The sequence below is a fragment of the Oncorhynchus nerka genome, linkage group LG12, assembly GCF_034236695.1.
Source record: "Oncorhynchus nerka isolate Pitt River linkage group LG12, Oner_Uvic_2.0, whole genome shotgun sequence".
Lineage (NCBI taxonomy): Eukaryota > Metazoa > Chordata > Actinopteri > Salmoniformes > Salmonidae > Oncorhynchus > Oncorhynchus nerka.
The window spans coordinates 26,630,497-26,645,990 of NC_088407.1; the positions used below are offsets into that span (position 1 = coordinate 26,630,497).

The 15,494-nt window shown below is 41.9% G+C and overlaps 2 protein-coding genes across 3 annotated transcripts in view; both read left to right on the forward strand.

The window, feature by feature from the left end:
• The window catches only part of LOC115138025 (uncharacterized), a 96,911-nt gene extending 95,369 nt beyond the window's left edge, over positions 1 to 1,542 (forward strand). Inside the window, exon 6 of the mRNA XM_065025428.1 lies at positions 1,378 to 1,542. Within this exon, the coding sequence (XP_064881500.1) occupies positions 1,378 to 1,497 (120 nt within the window). The 3' untranslated portion in view covers positions 1,498 to 1,542. The remainder of the gene's footprint in view (positions 1 to 1,377) is intronic.
• Positions 1,543 to 2,702: 1,160 nt separating this feature from the next.
• LOC115138024 (uncharacterized) lies at positions 2,703 to 5,114 on the forward strand. Of its 2 annotated transcripts, none has more exons than XM_065025423.1 (5): positions 2,703 to 3,276; positions 3,455 to 3,805; positions 3,893 to 4,024; positions 4,128 to 4,177; positions 4,307 to 5,114. In XM_065025423.1, exons 1-5 carry the CDS (start codon positions 2,796 to 2,798, stop codon positions 4,430 to 4,432), a joined length of 1,140 nt encoding a protein of 379 aa, XP_064881495.1. In that variant the 5' UTR covers positions 2,703 to 2,795; the 3' UTR covers positions 4,433 to 5,114. The 2 variants fall into 2 exon arrangements, with proteins under 2 accessions (XP_064881495.1, XP_064881496.1); XM_065025424.1 differs by having other exon boundaries at positions 3,896 to 4,024.
• The last annotated feature ends 10,380 nt before the right edge of the window (positions 5,115 to 15,494 follow it).

The following is a 15,494-nucleotide window of genomic DNA, read 5'->3' on the forward strand; positions in this document are numbered from 1 at the left end:
TGTATAATGGCTAATATATTTGAATAAGTAATGTTGTTTTTGTGTCTAGATCAAGTTTATATCTGTGACACAGTCCCAGTCAGCCCTTTGTCTATAGTATCTGTCAAAGTTGGAAGCATAACAACTTTGCATTGTGTCAACTTCAACTGCCTGTGATGGGTATATATGTTTTTGAATCTATATCTCTGATCCATTTTCTTTTTTGTATTTTACAGTTTGTGCATTTACTATGGACAACCAGATATGATGATAGTAACTCATCTGGGAGGTAGTGTGACTCTCCCTTGCTTTTGTCCATCTAGGTTGATGAACTATGTTGATTGGTTCAATCAGGCTGTTGGACATATGCCTTTACTCATGGCATCATCACTTCAAACCAATCAAGATAGTTTTTATACAACAACTTTATCTTCCCTGGAAACTAAACATCTGAGTGTGAAGAGAGGAGTTGACAGCTGTGACCTGACCATCTCCAAGACAGAGTCAGGGGACTCAGCTACATACTATTGTAGTGTGCTTTATTCATAACTGACAACGCATTTGGAGAAGGAACTCTTTTAGCTGTCAAAGGAAACTTAAATTGCTTCTTTCATTTTGTGTTCATAAAATGCTAAATGAATTAATCTAGCAGGAAAATAGGGAAATGATCTTACTCATTCTCTTGTCAGAGATTATTGGGTCAGACATGGCTCAAGAGAATCCCAACCAGTAATCAACTACACCCATCAGTGTGATCAGTGTGAGAGGAGCCCTGAGGCTGGGTCTCCTACACAGAGCTGTGTCTACAACCTCCCCAAGAGGAACCTCAGCCTCTCTGATGCTGGGACTTACTACTGTGCTGTGGCCTCATGGGGAGATGCTGTCTGGAAACTGGAACACGCTGGAGATCAAGGGTAGGTAATACATCTTACAGTTTTGTTTATATCTATTGAATAATCAACTATGTAAAACTGTACACAGTACTACTTATTTAAATCACATAAGAAAACATGCAATCATCTATATAGTTACTATACTTATACCCCCATATTTATTTTCACAGACAATGGACTCTCCACTGTTGGTGTACTGCATAGGAGTAGCATTTGCTCTCTCTCTAATCCTGATCATTTTCCTGACTTGCTTCATTTACAATATGAACAAGAGAGCATGTCTGCAGTGCAGAGGTATGTGACTTATTCTTTGAAGTTGCTCTTCTTTGATATCACCATCTACAGTTGTATCAGTAGTGAGGGGTTGTATCTCTCAAACAAGAGGTGCAGCCAGTCTCGTCTTTGGATACTCGGGTAAGTAGAATTGCTTAAATTGTTTCAGTTAAAATTAATAATAACATATAGTTAGTAATATTCTCCTCCATTTTATCATTGTCATTCACAGGCCCACGATGCAGACAGTCTCCATTATGTAGCTCTGAATCTGAGCAACAAGAAGAACAGGTCTAGAAGACAGAGAAGCAACATGGAGGAAGAGACGGTCTACTCTGGGATCAGACTGTAGAACAATAAAACAGACGTCAATTAAAATTCATGAGCTCTTATTTAACTGTATTAGCTTTGTTATTTTAACTGTAGCAACTAATACAAGAAATGCTTTGCTTCTCTGCCATTTCATATCGACTTGCTTGTGATAAGATGAATAAAGCTTTCAACAATAATCAAGACAAAGGAAGTTGAATGTATTTATTTGGGCCATACTCAGGCATCTTGATGTTGTCGTGTTGAAAATTGTTTTCCTCTCTCATGCCACTTATACACCCTCACACACCAAGCAACTGATTTACAGTTACTCTGTGGTCTGTGATGAACACAAGATGAGGATGTCTCTATGCTATGTTAGGGCCTGCTGGCCTCAGGCACACAATACCTTTGTCTCTCTACTCCTTTCACTCTCTCTCTCCCTCTGTTTCTCTATTTATGTGGTTTTCAGCCAGATTTCTCAGAACTCTTAGTTCTCTCATACTGTAGGTCATACTACTTCCAATTCAAATTGACAATTTTTGCAACAATAAACCAACTATTTTGACGAGGCAGTTTATCTATACCAAGTCAACTGTGAGCTATGTATTATGTAATTCGATGTAGTGATCAGTACATTATTCTCAATCAAACAATTTGTAAGTCGCTCTGGATAAGAGCGTCTGCTAAATGACTTAAATGTAAATGTAAACACAATCCCTGATTTTAAGTGTGATGTTAGGCCACTAGAACCATGGACTTACTCAATAACAATATCATGGGAGGGCATACTATCCATCTATTCTACTGAGTGTACATCCTGAATGAGAGCTCACTAAAAGAATACTGTATCGTATTTGCTATGTTATGTTTTTCGTAGATGTTTTTGGTGAGGTGAAGTGAAGTGACTGTGTGGTGATAGAAGCCCTAGTGGATGACAGTGTCATAGCATGCATGGTCCAAAAAGGTCACATTTGAGTCTCATAGACAGCAGCAGATGTAGTGATAAAGAATAAGGGAAACCATACTTTAAAAATGTGTGCTCAATTTGTACAAAACTTTGAGATTCTACCTGTAGGACAATTCTGTGACTCTGAACTGTACAAGATACATGTAAAGACAACAATCGTGCCTGAATGAGTCGTTAACAAATGATGCGGTCCAGTTCAACCAATCACCTGTAACCTCATTGTTGAAGTGTTGTCTACATGGGTGGACTCTTTCCACACAAGAGCCAAGTTGTGAAGAGCTGACAACTTTAAAGATGATCACACTGTGTCTGATATTTCCACTTCTTGTAGAGATGGGTAAGTCAATATTTTATATTTCTCTGCTTATGTGATGTCCAAACTTGATTTGAAGACACAAGGTATCCCATTATTGTTTTACAGACACTTTGACCATCCAAAGTTGTATTTAAGGTATATAACAGCTAATATATTTTTATGTTCTCTAATTCATGGAGTAGCTGGGTCTGAATCCTCATCCATCCGTCAGGAGATTGGTCTCATTTCAAGCAACGTTGGAGACACAGTGGTTTTGCGTTGCTTCAATGCAGGCGACATGGGAATAATGTTCTCCTTTTACAAGCAAACTTTTGGAAATATTCCTCAGCTCATCTCAACCATCTATAAGTATGACAGTAATGCAACATTTTACCATGAGTTTAAGGGTAACCCTCGCTTCTCAGTGGAAGGTGGCCAAGGGAAAAATAATCTAATGATCGCAGACGTGGAACTCTCTGATTCAGGCACATACTACTGTGGAAGTGCTTATGGATACAAGGTGGAGTTTGGACAAGGAGTCATTCTCATCATAAAAGGTAAAGATAAAGTTATTATTCCCATACATTGTTTTGTAAATCTGAATTTACAGATATAGTGTAAATATTATGTATTCTCTTAATTAAACTAAATCTAGATTTAATACTTTTTAATTTACAACACTTGCTACAGAGATGTTCCAGAGAGATTAAATTGGTTTATTGGCCTTCTTGTCAGATTCAGGTTCCAGAAATATGCCTTTTATACATCAGCCTGTGTCTGAGTCAGTCCAGCCAGGAGACTCTGTGACTCTGAACTGTACAATACACACTGAGACCTGTGCAGGAGAACACAGTGTCTATTGGTTCAGACATGGCTCAGGAGAATCCCATCCAGGAATAATTTACACGCATGGAGAAAGGAGTGATCAGTGTGAAAAGAGCCTTGAAGCTGTGTCTCCTACACAGAGCTGTGTCTACAACCTCCCCAAGAGGAACCTCAGCCTCTCTGATTCTGGGACTTACTATTGTGCTGTGGCCTCATGTGGGGAGATACTGTTTGGGAATGGTACCAAGCTGGATATTGAGGGTAGGTTAAACAGCTTTCATTGTTGTTCATATCTCCTATACATATGGTTGCTATTCTGAGTTTCTTCTATTTTGTCTAAAATTTCAGCAGGCGGGAGTGTAGACCCTCTTCTCTTTGTATACTGCCTGGCCGTAGCATTGGCCTTTGCGTTTATCTTGATCATTCTCCTTGCCTGCATGATTTACAAGATGAAGAAGACAACATGTCTGCAGTGTAGTGGTAAGTGATTTAAAAGTGGCTTTTCGTTGATGTCACCATCTCTATATGTAGAAAAACTGGAAGACGTGGCAGTATCTATAGTGTTTTGTGTCTTTTTTCTCAGAACTGGTCTCTCAGACAAGAGGTCCTACAATTTCCCGGTCAGATGCAGGGGTAAGAGGAAATTTTAAAAAAAACGTTGCATGCCTTATACAAATACACATTATTAGACTTGGCTTGCTTTACCAAATTGTGCCAAATGTAATACACCTAATATCAACAAAACAATTTTGTTCTTCACAGAGCCAAGATGCAGACAGTCTCCATTACGTAGCTCTGCCTCTGAGCAACAAGAAGAACAGGTCTAGAAGACAGAGAGGAAACATGGAGGAAGAGACAGTGGTCATGTACTCTGGAATTAGACAGTAGTATCACGTTTCAGGTATGACCCAGATGCAGACAGTGTCGAAGAAACAAAAGTTTATTTCTAATAGAGGGGCAGTTAAACGACAGGTCAAAGGCAGACAGGGGTCAGTAATCCAGAGAAGGTGCAACAGGTTCAGAACGGCAGGGGTCAATGCAGTCTCAGGGTCAGGGCAGGCAGGGGTCAATAATCCAGTGAGGTAGGGCAAGGTATAGAATGGCAGGCAGGCTCAGGGTCAGGGTCAGGGCAGGCAGAAAGGTCAAAACCGGGAAGGACTAGGTAACAGGAGCAATAAATAGACAGGAGCAGGGGAACAAATGCTGGTAGGTTTCATGAACAAAACGAACTGGCAACAGAAAAACAGAGAACACAGGTATAAATACACAGGGGATAATGGGGAAGATGGGCGACATCTGGAGAGGGGTGGCGACAAGCACAAATACAGGTAAAACAGATCAGGGATTGACAAGTAGTACTGGATGATTTAAATACTTTACCCTTCATACTATTTAGCTCTTTAACTAGCTCTTAGCTTCATTAGCTAATTCTATGAATGGATATGCGGGAAAAGGTTATGAAATCAGTTGTTAACGCTTTTGTTAATGTAATATGCATCATTTCATGCATTGCTTCTCTGTCAAACTTATTTTACATTTGATTTGCATTTGTCAAGAAAAATAAATAATTTTCAACTGTTAAACCAAATATATTTTAATAAGTTGAACTGAATGCATTCTGTTCACACACCTCTGTGGTCATAGTGGAGGGTGTTACAGTGACTTTCCAATATTGGAAACTAACCTTTCATAGACCTTTAACACCGGAAGACTGACCTGCAGCAACACACTTCACTATACTTTTCCTCTCAGGGCCAAAGTACTGTTCATACCCCTGAGTGCACAAATGGTCTCTTCACACAGTGCTTACAATGTAAAGGTCAATGTCTTCTCATTTATGTGAAGTCAGGTGGTCCCATCCATCATGTTACATTAAATAACGTAGGCCTCTTTCAACATAATTACTCATAGTGAAATTGTAGGAGGTTTTCTTCTTTGTTTTCTCTTTAAGACATAGGCCTACAGATTGCATGCCACACAAACCTTCACATACACAGCAAAATATTTACAGGTTTTCTGCGGTCTGCTGTGAAAAATACACAAGGCTGAGGCCATCTACACTTTAAGGCCTGTTGGCCTTCTGCACAGGACCCTCTGTCTCTCTCTCTCTGTGTCTTTCTCTCTCTGTCTCTCTGTGTGGTTTCAGCAGGATGTCTCAGTGGTGTCAGTCACATACTCTTTTGCTCTTCATGTTGTCCTTTTTTATCAACAAAATAATACTATTTTTATGAGGTAGCTAGTTCTCTATATATAGTCAACTGACATCTGTGAAAAAACTAAATTAACTATTTATTAGGTAATTAGACATGGAGATCTGAAGTCCGTAGTTAAACACAAACCGTGGTTTGAAGTGTGATGTAAAGTATTAGCATCATCGGGGCCAAGAAGAAAGAGCCTCCTAATTATATAACCCAAGGGATTTTATCCGTCAATACATTAGAAAATAAATTGTTTCTCTGTGTTACTAAGTGACTGTGTGGAAGTCATAGAGGCCCTAGAGGATGACAGTGTCATAACATGTGGCCAACCAGGTCCTAACTACTGTATGACTCCCATGGACCACAATGGCAAGAAAAACATTAAGTAAAGGGATCCATTGATGCTTGCTGTTGTGTTTTTTACTTTGTGTGGACAAGCCCTTTGTTGGCCAGCTGCAGTACATAGTATTGCAGACAGTATGAGCTGTAGTTATACCTAATAAAGGACATATCAACAGTAGTGACATTGTTGAAAAAATAAACCTGAACATCGACATATTCAAATTTGCTATGTGATAAAGTTGTGCAACACAGAATCAAGCTGTACAACAAAATAAGAGGACAGTGTTTGTTCCATTCGTGGCCTACTGTGCGTTCTATCGAATGTTCAGCCAATCAAATTTGACCATCAAAAACAGACGGTACCTGAGATGAACCAATGATCGCAAACGCAAGTTTCCATTATTTTCTGTAGAGAGACTGCATTTTACACAAGTCAGTCTCATCCCTTGAAGGAGCATAAAAGATTAATAAGCTCCTCACCTTTCTGGAAAGCATGGAAGTAACATCTAGCTCAATTGACTGTTATACATGTTTACTATACAATTAAAGTGTTTACCATAGGCGTTTGGTAAATGTTTTAAATGCAGTAAATATAGTTGTTTTTTCAGTAGCATCTCAAACACCAGTTATTGTCTATCCCACGTCTTCTCAGAAAGCAAAGCTGGGCGACAATGTGACTATTGAACGACACATGACAAGTGAGAACATAAACTACATGGTATGGTACAACATCAGTGTTTCAGTACATTGCTAAATCTTCTAAGTACCTGAGGGATGTGCTATTCTACAATAAATTTGATGATGGGTGATTCACTGTGATGGCTGACAAAAATACATTTCACCTCAATATTTCTGCCACAAAGCAAGAGGACGTTGGGACCTACTGTAACATAGACACAGGGAGTCAGGAAGCAGGTGCAGTTAGTGAGTTTAATGATAACGAACATACCACTGCCTGTCACCAAGGGAGTACTCCAAGGCTCGATCCTGGGCCCCACACTCTTCTCAATTTACATCAACAACATAGCTCATGCAGTAGGAAGCTCTCTCATCCATGTATATGCAGATGATACAGTATTATACTCAGCTGGACTCTCTCTGGATATTGTGCTAAATGCTCTACAACAAAGATTTCTTAGTGTTCAACAAGCTTTCTCTGTCCTTAACCTTGTTCTGAACACCTCCAAAACAAAGGTCATGTGGTTTGGTAAGGTGTGATTACTACCGCTCAGGGTTTAAAGATGGGGGTAGTCACCTCATTCAAGTACTTGGGAGTATGTCTAGACGGTACACTATTCTTCTCTCAGGCAGGCTAAAGTTAAATCTAGACTTGGTTTCCTCTATAGTAATCATTCCTTTTTCACCCCTGCTGCCAAACTAACCCTGATTCAGATTAACATTTTACCCATGCTAAATTTAAATTTAATTTACCCATACATAATTTATAGATCGGCAGGTAAGGGTGCTCTCGAACCGCTAGATGTTCTTTACCATTCAGCCATCAGATTTGCCACCAATGCTCCTTATAGGACACATCAATGCACTCTATACTCCTCTGTAAACTGGTAATCTCTGTATATCCGTCGAAAGACCTACTGGTTGATGCTAATTTATAAAACCCTCTTCGGGCTCACTCCCCCCTATCTGAGATATCTACTGCAGCCTTCACCCTCCACATACAACACCCTTTTCTGCCAGTCACATTCTGTTACAGGACCCAAAGCACACACATACCTGGGTCGCTCGTCTTTTCAGTTCGCTGCAGCTAGCAGCTGGAACGAGCTGCAACAAACACTCAAACTGGACTGTTTTATCTCAATCTCTTCATTCAAAGACTCAATCAGGGACACTCTTACTGACAGATGTGGCTGATTCGTGTGATGTATTGTTGTCTCCACCTTCTTGCCCTTTGTGTTGTTGTCTGTGCCCAATAATGTTTGTACCATGTTTGTGCTGCTACCATGTTGTGATCCTACCATGTTGTCATGTTGTGTTGCTACCATGCTGTTTTGTCATGTGTTGCTGCATTGCTATATTGTTGTCTTAGGTCTCTCTTTATGTAGTGTTGTCTCTCTTGTCATGATGTGTGTTTTGTCCTATATTTATATTTGACTTATTTTTCATTTTTAATCCCATCCCCTTTTTAATCGCAGGAGGCCTTTCGCTTTTTGTTAGGCTGTCATTGTAAATACGAATTTGTTCATAACTGACTTGCCCAGTTAAATAAAGGTTAAATAAAACAATTAAAATCAGCTGTAGAAGTTGCAAATCCCCCAAAATATTGTAACCCCTTTATGGTGGTTGGGACTGGCTATGACCTGACAGCATCCCATCTTCTTTTAATCCATCATGACTCCTTGTGGGCCGATCTGGTAACCCAAAAAGAAGACATCCTCCTGATGGAATTGGCACTTCTCCGCTCTGACGTACAGGTGGTTGGCCAGGAGGCATTCCAGGACTACTTGTTCATGAGTGATGTGATTCTCCAAGGTAGATGTGTAGGCAAGGATGTCGTCAATATACACGATCACCTGGAGTCCAAGCATGTCCCAGAAAACCTCATTGACGAATGCCTGGAACACTGACGGAGCATTGGCTAATCCAAAAGGCATCACCAAGTACTCGTAGTGACCAGACATCGTACTGAAAGCAGAACAAATTGTAGACACTCCGCAGGTCCAACTTGGCAAAAAAAAAAAACGGGCCCCGCAATCCTCCGTCTTTCTTGGTCACGAAGAAGGGGAGTGCCAAGGCAGGGGAGGTGGACGTGTGAATTAAACCCTCGAGAGCCTCCTGGATGTACTCCTACATAGTCTTGGTTTCAGAGGGTAGATGCGGAGACGCAGAGCCTGCAAGCATGTCCATAGCACTGTCCCAGGGGCGATAAGGAAGGAGACAGGTGGCGCGGGTCTTGGAAAAAAAACTCCCAAAGATCCTGGTATACCCCCGGGATGTTGGCTGAAGGGCAACCCTAGGACTCTCAACTGACGTGGAACACAGGGAAGGGAAAGCAGGTCTTCCGACATTCGGGTGCCCCTCTGCCCAAGAACACTAAGGCAACCGGCCTAAATGACTACCGTCCCATAGCACTCACGTCTGTAGCCATGAAGTGCTTTGAAAGGCTGGTCATGGCTCACATCAACAGTATTATCCCAGAATCCTTAGACCCACTCAAATTTGCATACTGCCCCAACAGATCCACAGATTATGCAATCTCTATTGCACTCCACACTGCCCTTTCACATCTGGACAAAAAGGAACATCTATGTGAGAATGCTATTCATTGATGACATCTCAGTGTTCAACACCATAGTGCCCTCAAAGCTCATCACTAAGCTAAGAACCATGGGACTGAAAACCTCCCTCTGCAACTGGATCCTGGACTTCCTGACGGGCCGCCCCCAGGTGGTAAAGGTAGGTAACAACACATCCACCGCGCTGATCCTCAACACAGGGGCCCCTCAGGGGTGTGTGCTCAGTCCCCTCCTGTACTCCCTTTTCAATCATGACTGCATGACCAGGCACGACACCAACAGCATCATTAAGTATGCTGATGACACAACAGTGCTAGGCCTGATCACCGACAATGATGAGACAGCCTACAAGGAGGAGGTCAGAGAACAGACCGTGTGGTGCAAGGACACAAACCTCTCCCTCAACGTGATCAAGACAAAGGAGATGATTGTGGACTACAGGAAAAGGAGGAACGAGCACGCCCCCATTCTCATTGATGGGGTGTAGTGGAGCAGGTTGAGCGCTTCATGTTCCTTGGCATCCACATCACCAACAAACTAACATGGTCCAAGCACACCAAGACAGTCATGATGAGGGCACGACAAACCTATTTCCCCTCAAGAGACTGAAAAGATTTGGCATGGGTCCTCAGATCCTCAAAAGGTTCTACAGCTGCACCATCGAGAGCATCCTGATGGATTGCATCACTGCCTGGTATGGCAAGGCCCTACATGGGGTAGTGCATACAGCCCAGTACATCACTGGGGCCAAGCTTCCTGCCATCCAGGACCTCTTTATCAGGCGGTGTCAGAGGAAGGCCCTAAAAATGGTTAAAGTCTCCAGCCTCCCTAGACATAGACTGTTCTCTTCGCTAGCGTGTGGTAAGCATTACTGGAGCACCAAGTCTATGTCCAAAATGCTTCTAAACAGCTTATACCCCCAAGCCAAAAGACTCCTGAACATCTAATCAAATGGCTACCCAGACTGTTTGCATTGCCTCCCCCTTTTTAACGCTGCTGCTACTCTGTTGTTATCTATGGGGCGGCAGGTAGCCTAGTGGTTAGTGTTGGGCTTGTTACCGAAGAGTTCCTAGATCAAATCCTCGAGCTGACAAGGTAAAAATCTGTTGTTCTCCCCTGAACAAGGCAGTTAACCCACTGTTCCTAGACCTTAATTGTGAATAAGAATTTGTTCTTAACTGCTTTGCCTAGTAAATCTATGCATATTCACTTTAATAACTCTACCTACATGTACATATTACCTCGACTAACCGGTGACCCTGCACATTGACTCCGGTACCCCCTGTATACAGCCTCACTACTGTTATTTTACTGCTGCTCTTTAATTATTTGTTACTTTTATTTCTTTTAAAAAAAAAATCTTTAAACTGAGGGCTTGTAAGTAAGCACTTTACCGTAAGGTTGTATTCGGTGCATGTGATTTTGAAGTTTGCAGGGACATTTTATCCTGATTACATAATGCACATAGTATCATGCATAGAGTACATTCTATTGACTAACACTTTAGTTGTCTTAAACTATTTTTAAGCTGTTTCCTGCATCACATCTCTCCGGCCCTAATTAGATGTTCCACTCAGTTTAAGTCATCTGTAACCCCCAGTAATGACCATCACCTCAGTGAATCAAAACCACAAACATCCATGTCACTAAGAGCACAACTCCCTCTCTTCTTAAGAAAAGCCTGAACTAAAAATAGACTTCTTACCTGAGTATATTTTGAAGAGAGCTGATATTGTTGAAAAGATCATCTAAATGTCAAATCATGTCAAATCAAATTGTATTGGTCACATGCACATATTTAGCATATGTTATTGCGGGTGTAGCGATATGCTTGTGTTCCTAGCTCCAACAGTGCAGTAGTATCTAACAATTCATAACAATACACAAATTTAAAAGTAAAATAATTAATTAATTAATTAATTTTAGGATGAGCAATGTCGGAGTGGCATTGACTAAAATACAGAAGGATAGAATACAGTAAATACATATGAGATGAGTAAAGCAGTATGTAAACATTATTTAAGTGACTAGTGATTCCATGTCTATGTATATAGGGAAGCAGCCTCTAAGGTGCAGCGTTGACTAACCGGGTGGCAGCTGGCTAGTGATGGCTATTTAAAAGTCTAGAAGCTGTTTTTCAGTCTCTCGGTCACAGCTTTGATGCACCTGTACTGACCTCGCCGTCTGGAAAATAGCGAGGTGAAAAGGCCGTGGCTCGGGTGGTTGATGTCCTTGATGATCTTTTTGCCCTTCCTGTGACATCGGGTGCTGTAGGTGTCCTGGAGGGCAGGCAGTGTGCCCCCGGTGATGGGTTGGGAAGACCGCACCACCCTAAGGAGAACCCTGTGGTTGTGTGCAGTGCAGTTGCCATACTAGTCACTGATATAGCCCGACAGGATGCTCTCAGTTGTGCGATCCTGGCAATGTGGATAGGGGCATGCTCCCTCTGCTTTTTCCTGTGGTCCACGATCAGCTCGTTCGTTTTGTTTACGTTGAGGGAGAGGTTATTTTCCTGGCACCACTCCGTCAGAGCCCTCACATCCTCCTTGTAGACTGTCTTGTCATTGTTGGTAATCAAGCCTACTACTGTTGTGTCATCTGCAAACATGATGATTGAGTTGGAGGTGTGTGTGGCCACGCAGTCATAGGTGAATAGGGAGTGCAGGGGGCTGAGCATGCACCCTAGTGAGGCACCTGTGTTGAGGATCAGCGAGGTGGAGGTCTTTTTTCCTACCTTCACCACCTGGGGTCAGCCTGTCAGGAAGTCCAGGACCCAATTGCACAGGGTGGGGTTCAAACCCAGGGCCCCGAGCTTAATGATGAGCTTAAAGGGTACTATGGTGTTGAAGGCTGAGATATAGTCAATGAACAGCATTCTGACGAAGGCATTCCTCTTGTCTAGATGGGATAGGGCAGTATGCAGTGCAATGGTGATTGCATTGTCTGTGGATCTATTGGGGCGGTAAGCAATTTGCTGTGGGTCTAGGGTGTCAGGTAAGGTAGGTGTGATCTGATCCTTAACTTGACACTCAAAGCACTTAATGATGACAGAAGTGGGTGCTACGGGGTGAAATTAATTTAGTTCAGTTACCTTTGCTTTGCAATGTAAACATTGTAACTGAGACGTTTTCACAAACAATACAAAATGTGAATATGCATAGGTGCAGCTTGAATTACTGCACTTCAATTATCTTTCAATAGGGTGCAGCAGTGTACCAGGAAGTCCCTATAACTGCCTGAACAGTAGAGTTGTCAACAACTTTTAGAATTGTCAAAATGTTCAAATTGTTCCCTAAGAATCATTGAAAATGTACTTTCCTGTGATAGATCATCTGTATAGTCATATCTGTCAACAAAGACCCCAAAAATACATTGTGTTGCTGTTAACAATCTATAAAAATGTAATATACACCTTTAGTACATGGGAAAAACACACCTATATTTCAGCATCATAGAGTTACTTGCATCCATCAGGGTAGGTAGTCATCATCACTGGATCATTGCTACTAACATCAACTAAGTTATTATAAAGTGTAGCTTAGTTACCAGGAGGAGCCACACAATCATTCAAAATAAAAATGGGTAGTAAGAGTGCTCTCTATATGACAAAGACAATGACTCATGTGTTTGTGTGTAATTTTGTATCGAGTTCCAGAGTATTTGAATAAGGATGGGAGAAAACCTATTTATTCACGTCATCTCTCCTCTGTAATGTGTTGTCCTCTTTTAGTTGTGTTGATAGCATGTCATTCACACCCACCCCCACACAGTGAACAAGTTAACAGGTACTCTGCAGTCTACTGTAAGCACAAGATGAGGTCGTATCTATGCTTTGGTCAGGTGGCCCTGCTGGCTTTGTGCACACAGGACCCTCCTACCTGCTCTCTGTTTCTCTGTCTCTATGTGGTTTTCAGCAGGATGTCTTTGTGGTGTCACTGTTGTTCTTCCTATCTTTACTTGTGATTCATGTTGCCCCTGACAGTTTACAGCCACAGCAAAACAGTTATTTATTAAACTGACTCCAAAATATATTTAGTTACCTGAAATCAGTTACACGCCACAGAGAACTGCTGATGAACCGTATTTGAACTCTCTGAGTGAACCGACTCATGTGTGATACATTTATTCTAGATTCATCGGCTCAGGGGGAGGGGCCAGTTTATGATGATGTCATGGGCGAACTTTCAGTACATTCTCAATCAGACAAGTCTTATAAGACTACTGCAGGATGCTCTGTCAGAAGGAGAGCAATAGAGGAGGATCCTCCCTCTGATAGATTGCTTCCTATTAGAACAGCACTAACCAGAGAATGAAACAGACTACATGAAATGTGTCACATGAATTAGTTAATAAGCTGGGGTGTCATGTCAGCCATGTACTCTCGGGTGTTACACATCAGTTAGTGCATGTTTCTGTAAATGATATACAGGGAATGTATGACTGACTAAAATGTACGTGTTTCATTCTTTAAGTGTTTCCCCCCACATATTTTTTAAAACCTTTATTTAACCAGGTAGGCTAGTTGAGAATAAGTTCTCATTTACAACTGCGACCTGGCCAAGATAGAGCAAAGCAGTTCGACACATAAAACAACTTTCTCTCGCCTATGGAAGTTACACATGAAATAGGCAATGGTGGCGAAGTAATTACAATATAGGAATTAAACACTGGAATGGTAGATGTGCAAGTAGAGATACTGGTCTACAAAGGAGCAAGATAAATAAATAAATACAGTATGGGGATGTGGTAGTTGAATGGGCTATTTACAGATGGGCTATTTACAGATGGGCTATGTGCAGGAGCAGTGATCTGTGAGCTGCTCTGACAGCTGGTGCTTAAGTTAGTGAGGGAGATGAGTCTCCAGCTTCAGTGATTTTTGCAGTTCGTTCCAGTCATTGGCAGCAGAGAAATGGAAGGAAAGGCAGCCAAAGGAAGAATTGGCTTTGGGGCTGACCAGTGAGATATACCTGCTGGAGCGTGTGCTACGGGTGGGTGCTGATATGGTGACCAGTCAGCTGAAATAAGGCGGGGCTTTACCTAGCAGAGACTTGTAGATGACCTGGAGCTAGTGGGTTTGGCGGCAAGTATGAAACGAGGGCCAGCCAACGAGAGCGTACTGGTCCCAGTGGTGGGTAGTATATGGGGCTTTGGTGACAAACTGGTGATAGACTGCATCCAATTTTTTGAGTCGAGTGTTGGAGGCTATTTTGTAAATTACATCGCCAAAGTCGAGAATCGGTAGGATGGTCAGTTGTTATGCTTTCGCCAAAAAGCTTTATTGAAATCTGACACACCAGGTGGATTAACAAGCTAAACTGTGTTTTGCTATATTGCACTTATGATTTCGTGAAAATGAAATAGTTTTAGTAATTTAATTTGAATTTGGTGCTCTTCAATTCAGCGGAAGTTGATGACAATTATCCCGCTAAAGGGATAGGTGCACCAAGAGGTGCTCCTAATTTAACAATTTGGCATACAAGTTTTTTAATAAGGCATATGAACGTTCACATATTCCAGGAGGAATTTCTGCCCCCCCCCAAAATGTTTGATTATAAAAAAAAGTTTACGTTAAAATGGCTCTCCTGTGAAGTAGTGACGCGCAACATACCCCTAGTTTCCTGAAACGAGTAACATATACTCATGATGCTCCACCCCTGTTCACCCTTATACTGCGGCATTCTGCAATAGCATCGAATATCTCCTACGATATGCAGCTTTTTTTTTCACGGCTGGTCATGCTTACCACCTGGCTACTCCTACCCTAGCCAACATCTCAGCACCCCTTGCAGCAACTTGCCCCCCCCCCACCCCGTCTTCAAAGGGGGAGACACCACTCTAGTCACTCTAGACCACTCTAGACAATCTAGACCACTCTAGACCTATCTAGACCTACATCTGTCCTGCCCTGACATTTATGGAATCTTCAATGCCGAGTTAATAAACAGATCACCAACCATTTAGAATCCCACCGTACCTTCTCCACTATACAATCTGGTTTCAGATGTGGTCATGGGTGCACCTCAGCCACGCTCAAGGTCCTAAACGATATCATAACCACCATCGACAAAAGACAGTACTGTGCAGCCGTTTTCATCGACCTGGCCAAGGCTTTCGACTCAATCACCGCATTCTTATTGGCAGACTCAATGGCCTTGG

Bases quoted from the DNA above. Each gene is read 5' to 3' on its own strand.
- LOC115138024 (XM_065025423.1), top strand. From the start codon at position 2,796: ATGTCCAAACTTGATTTGAAGACACAAGGTATCCCATTATTGTTTTAC. The intron at 3,806-3,892 runs GTAGGTTAAACA...CTAAAATTTCAG, and splicing joins TACCAAGCTGGATATTGAGG to CAGGCGGGAGTGTAGACCCT. The intron at 4,025-4,127 runs GTAAGTGATTTA...CTTTTTTCTCAG, and splicing joins AACATGTCTGCAGTGTAGTG to AACTGGTCTCTCAGACAAGA.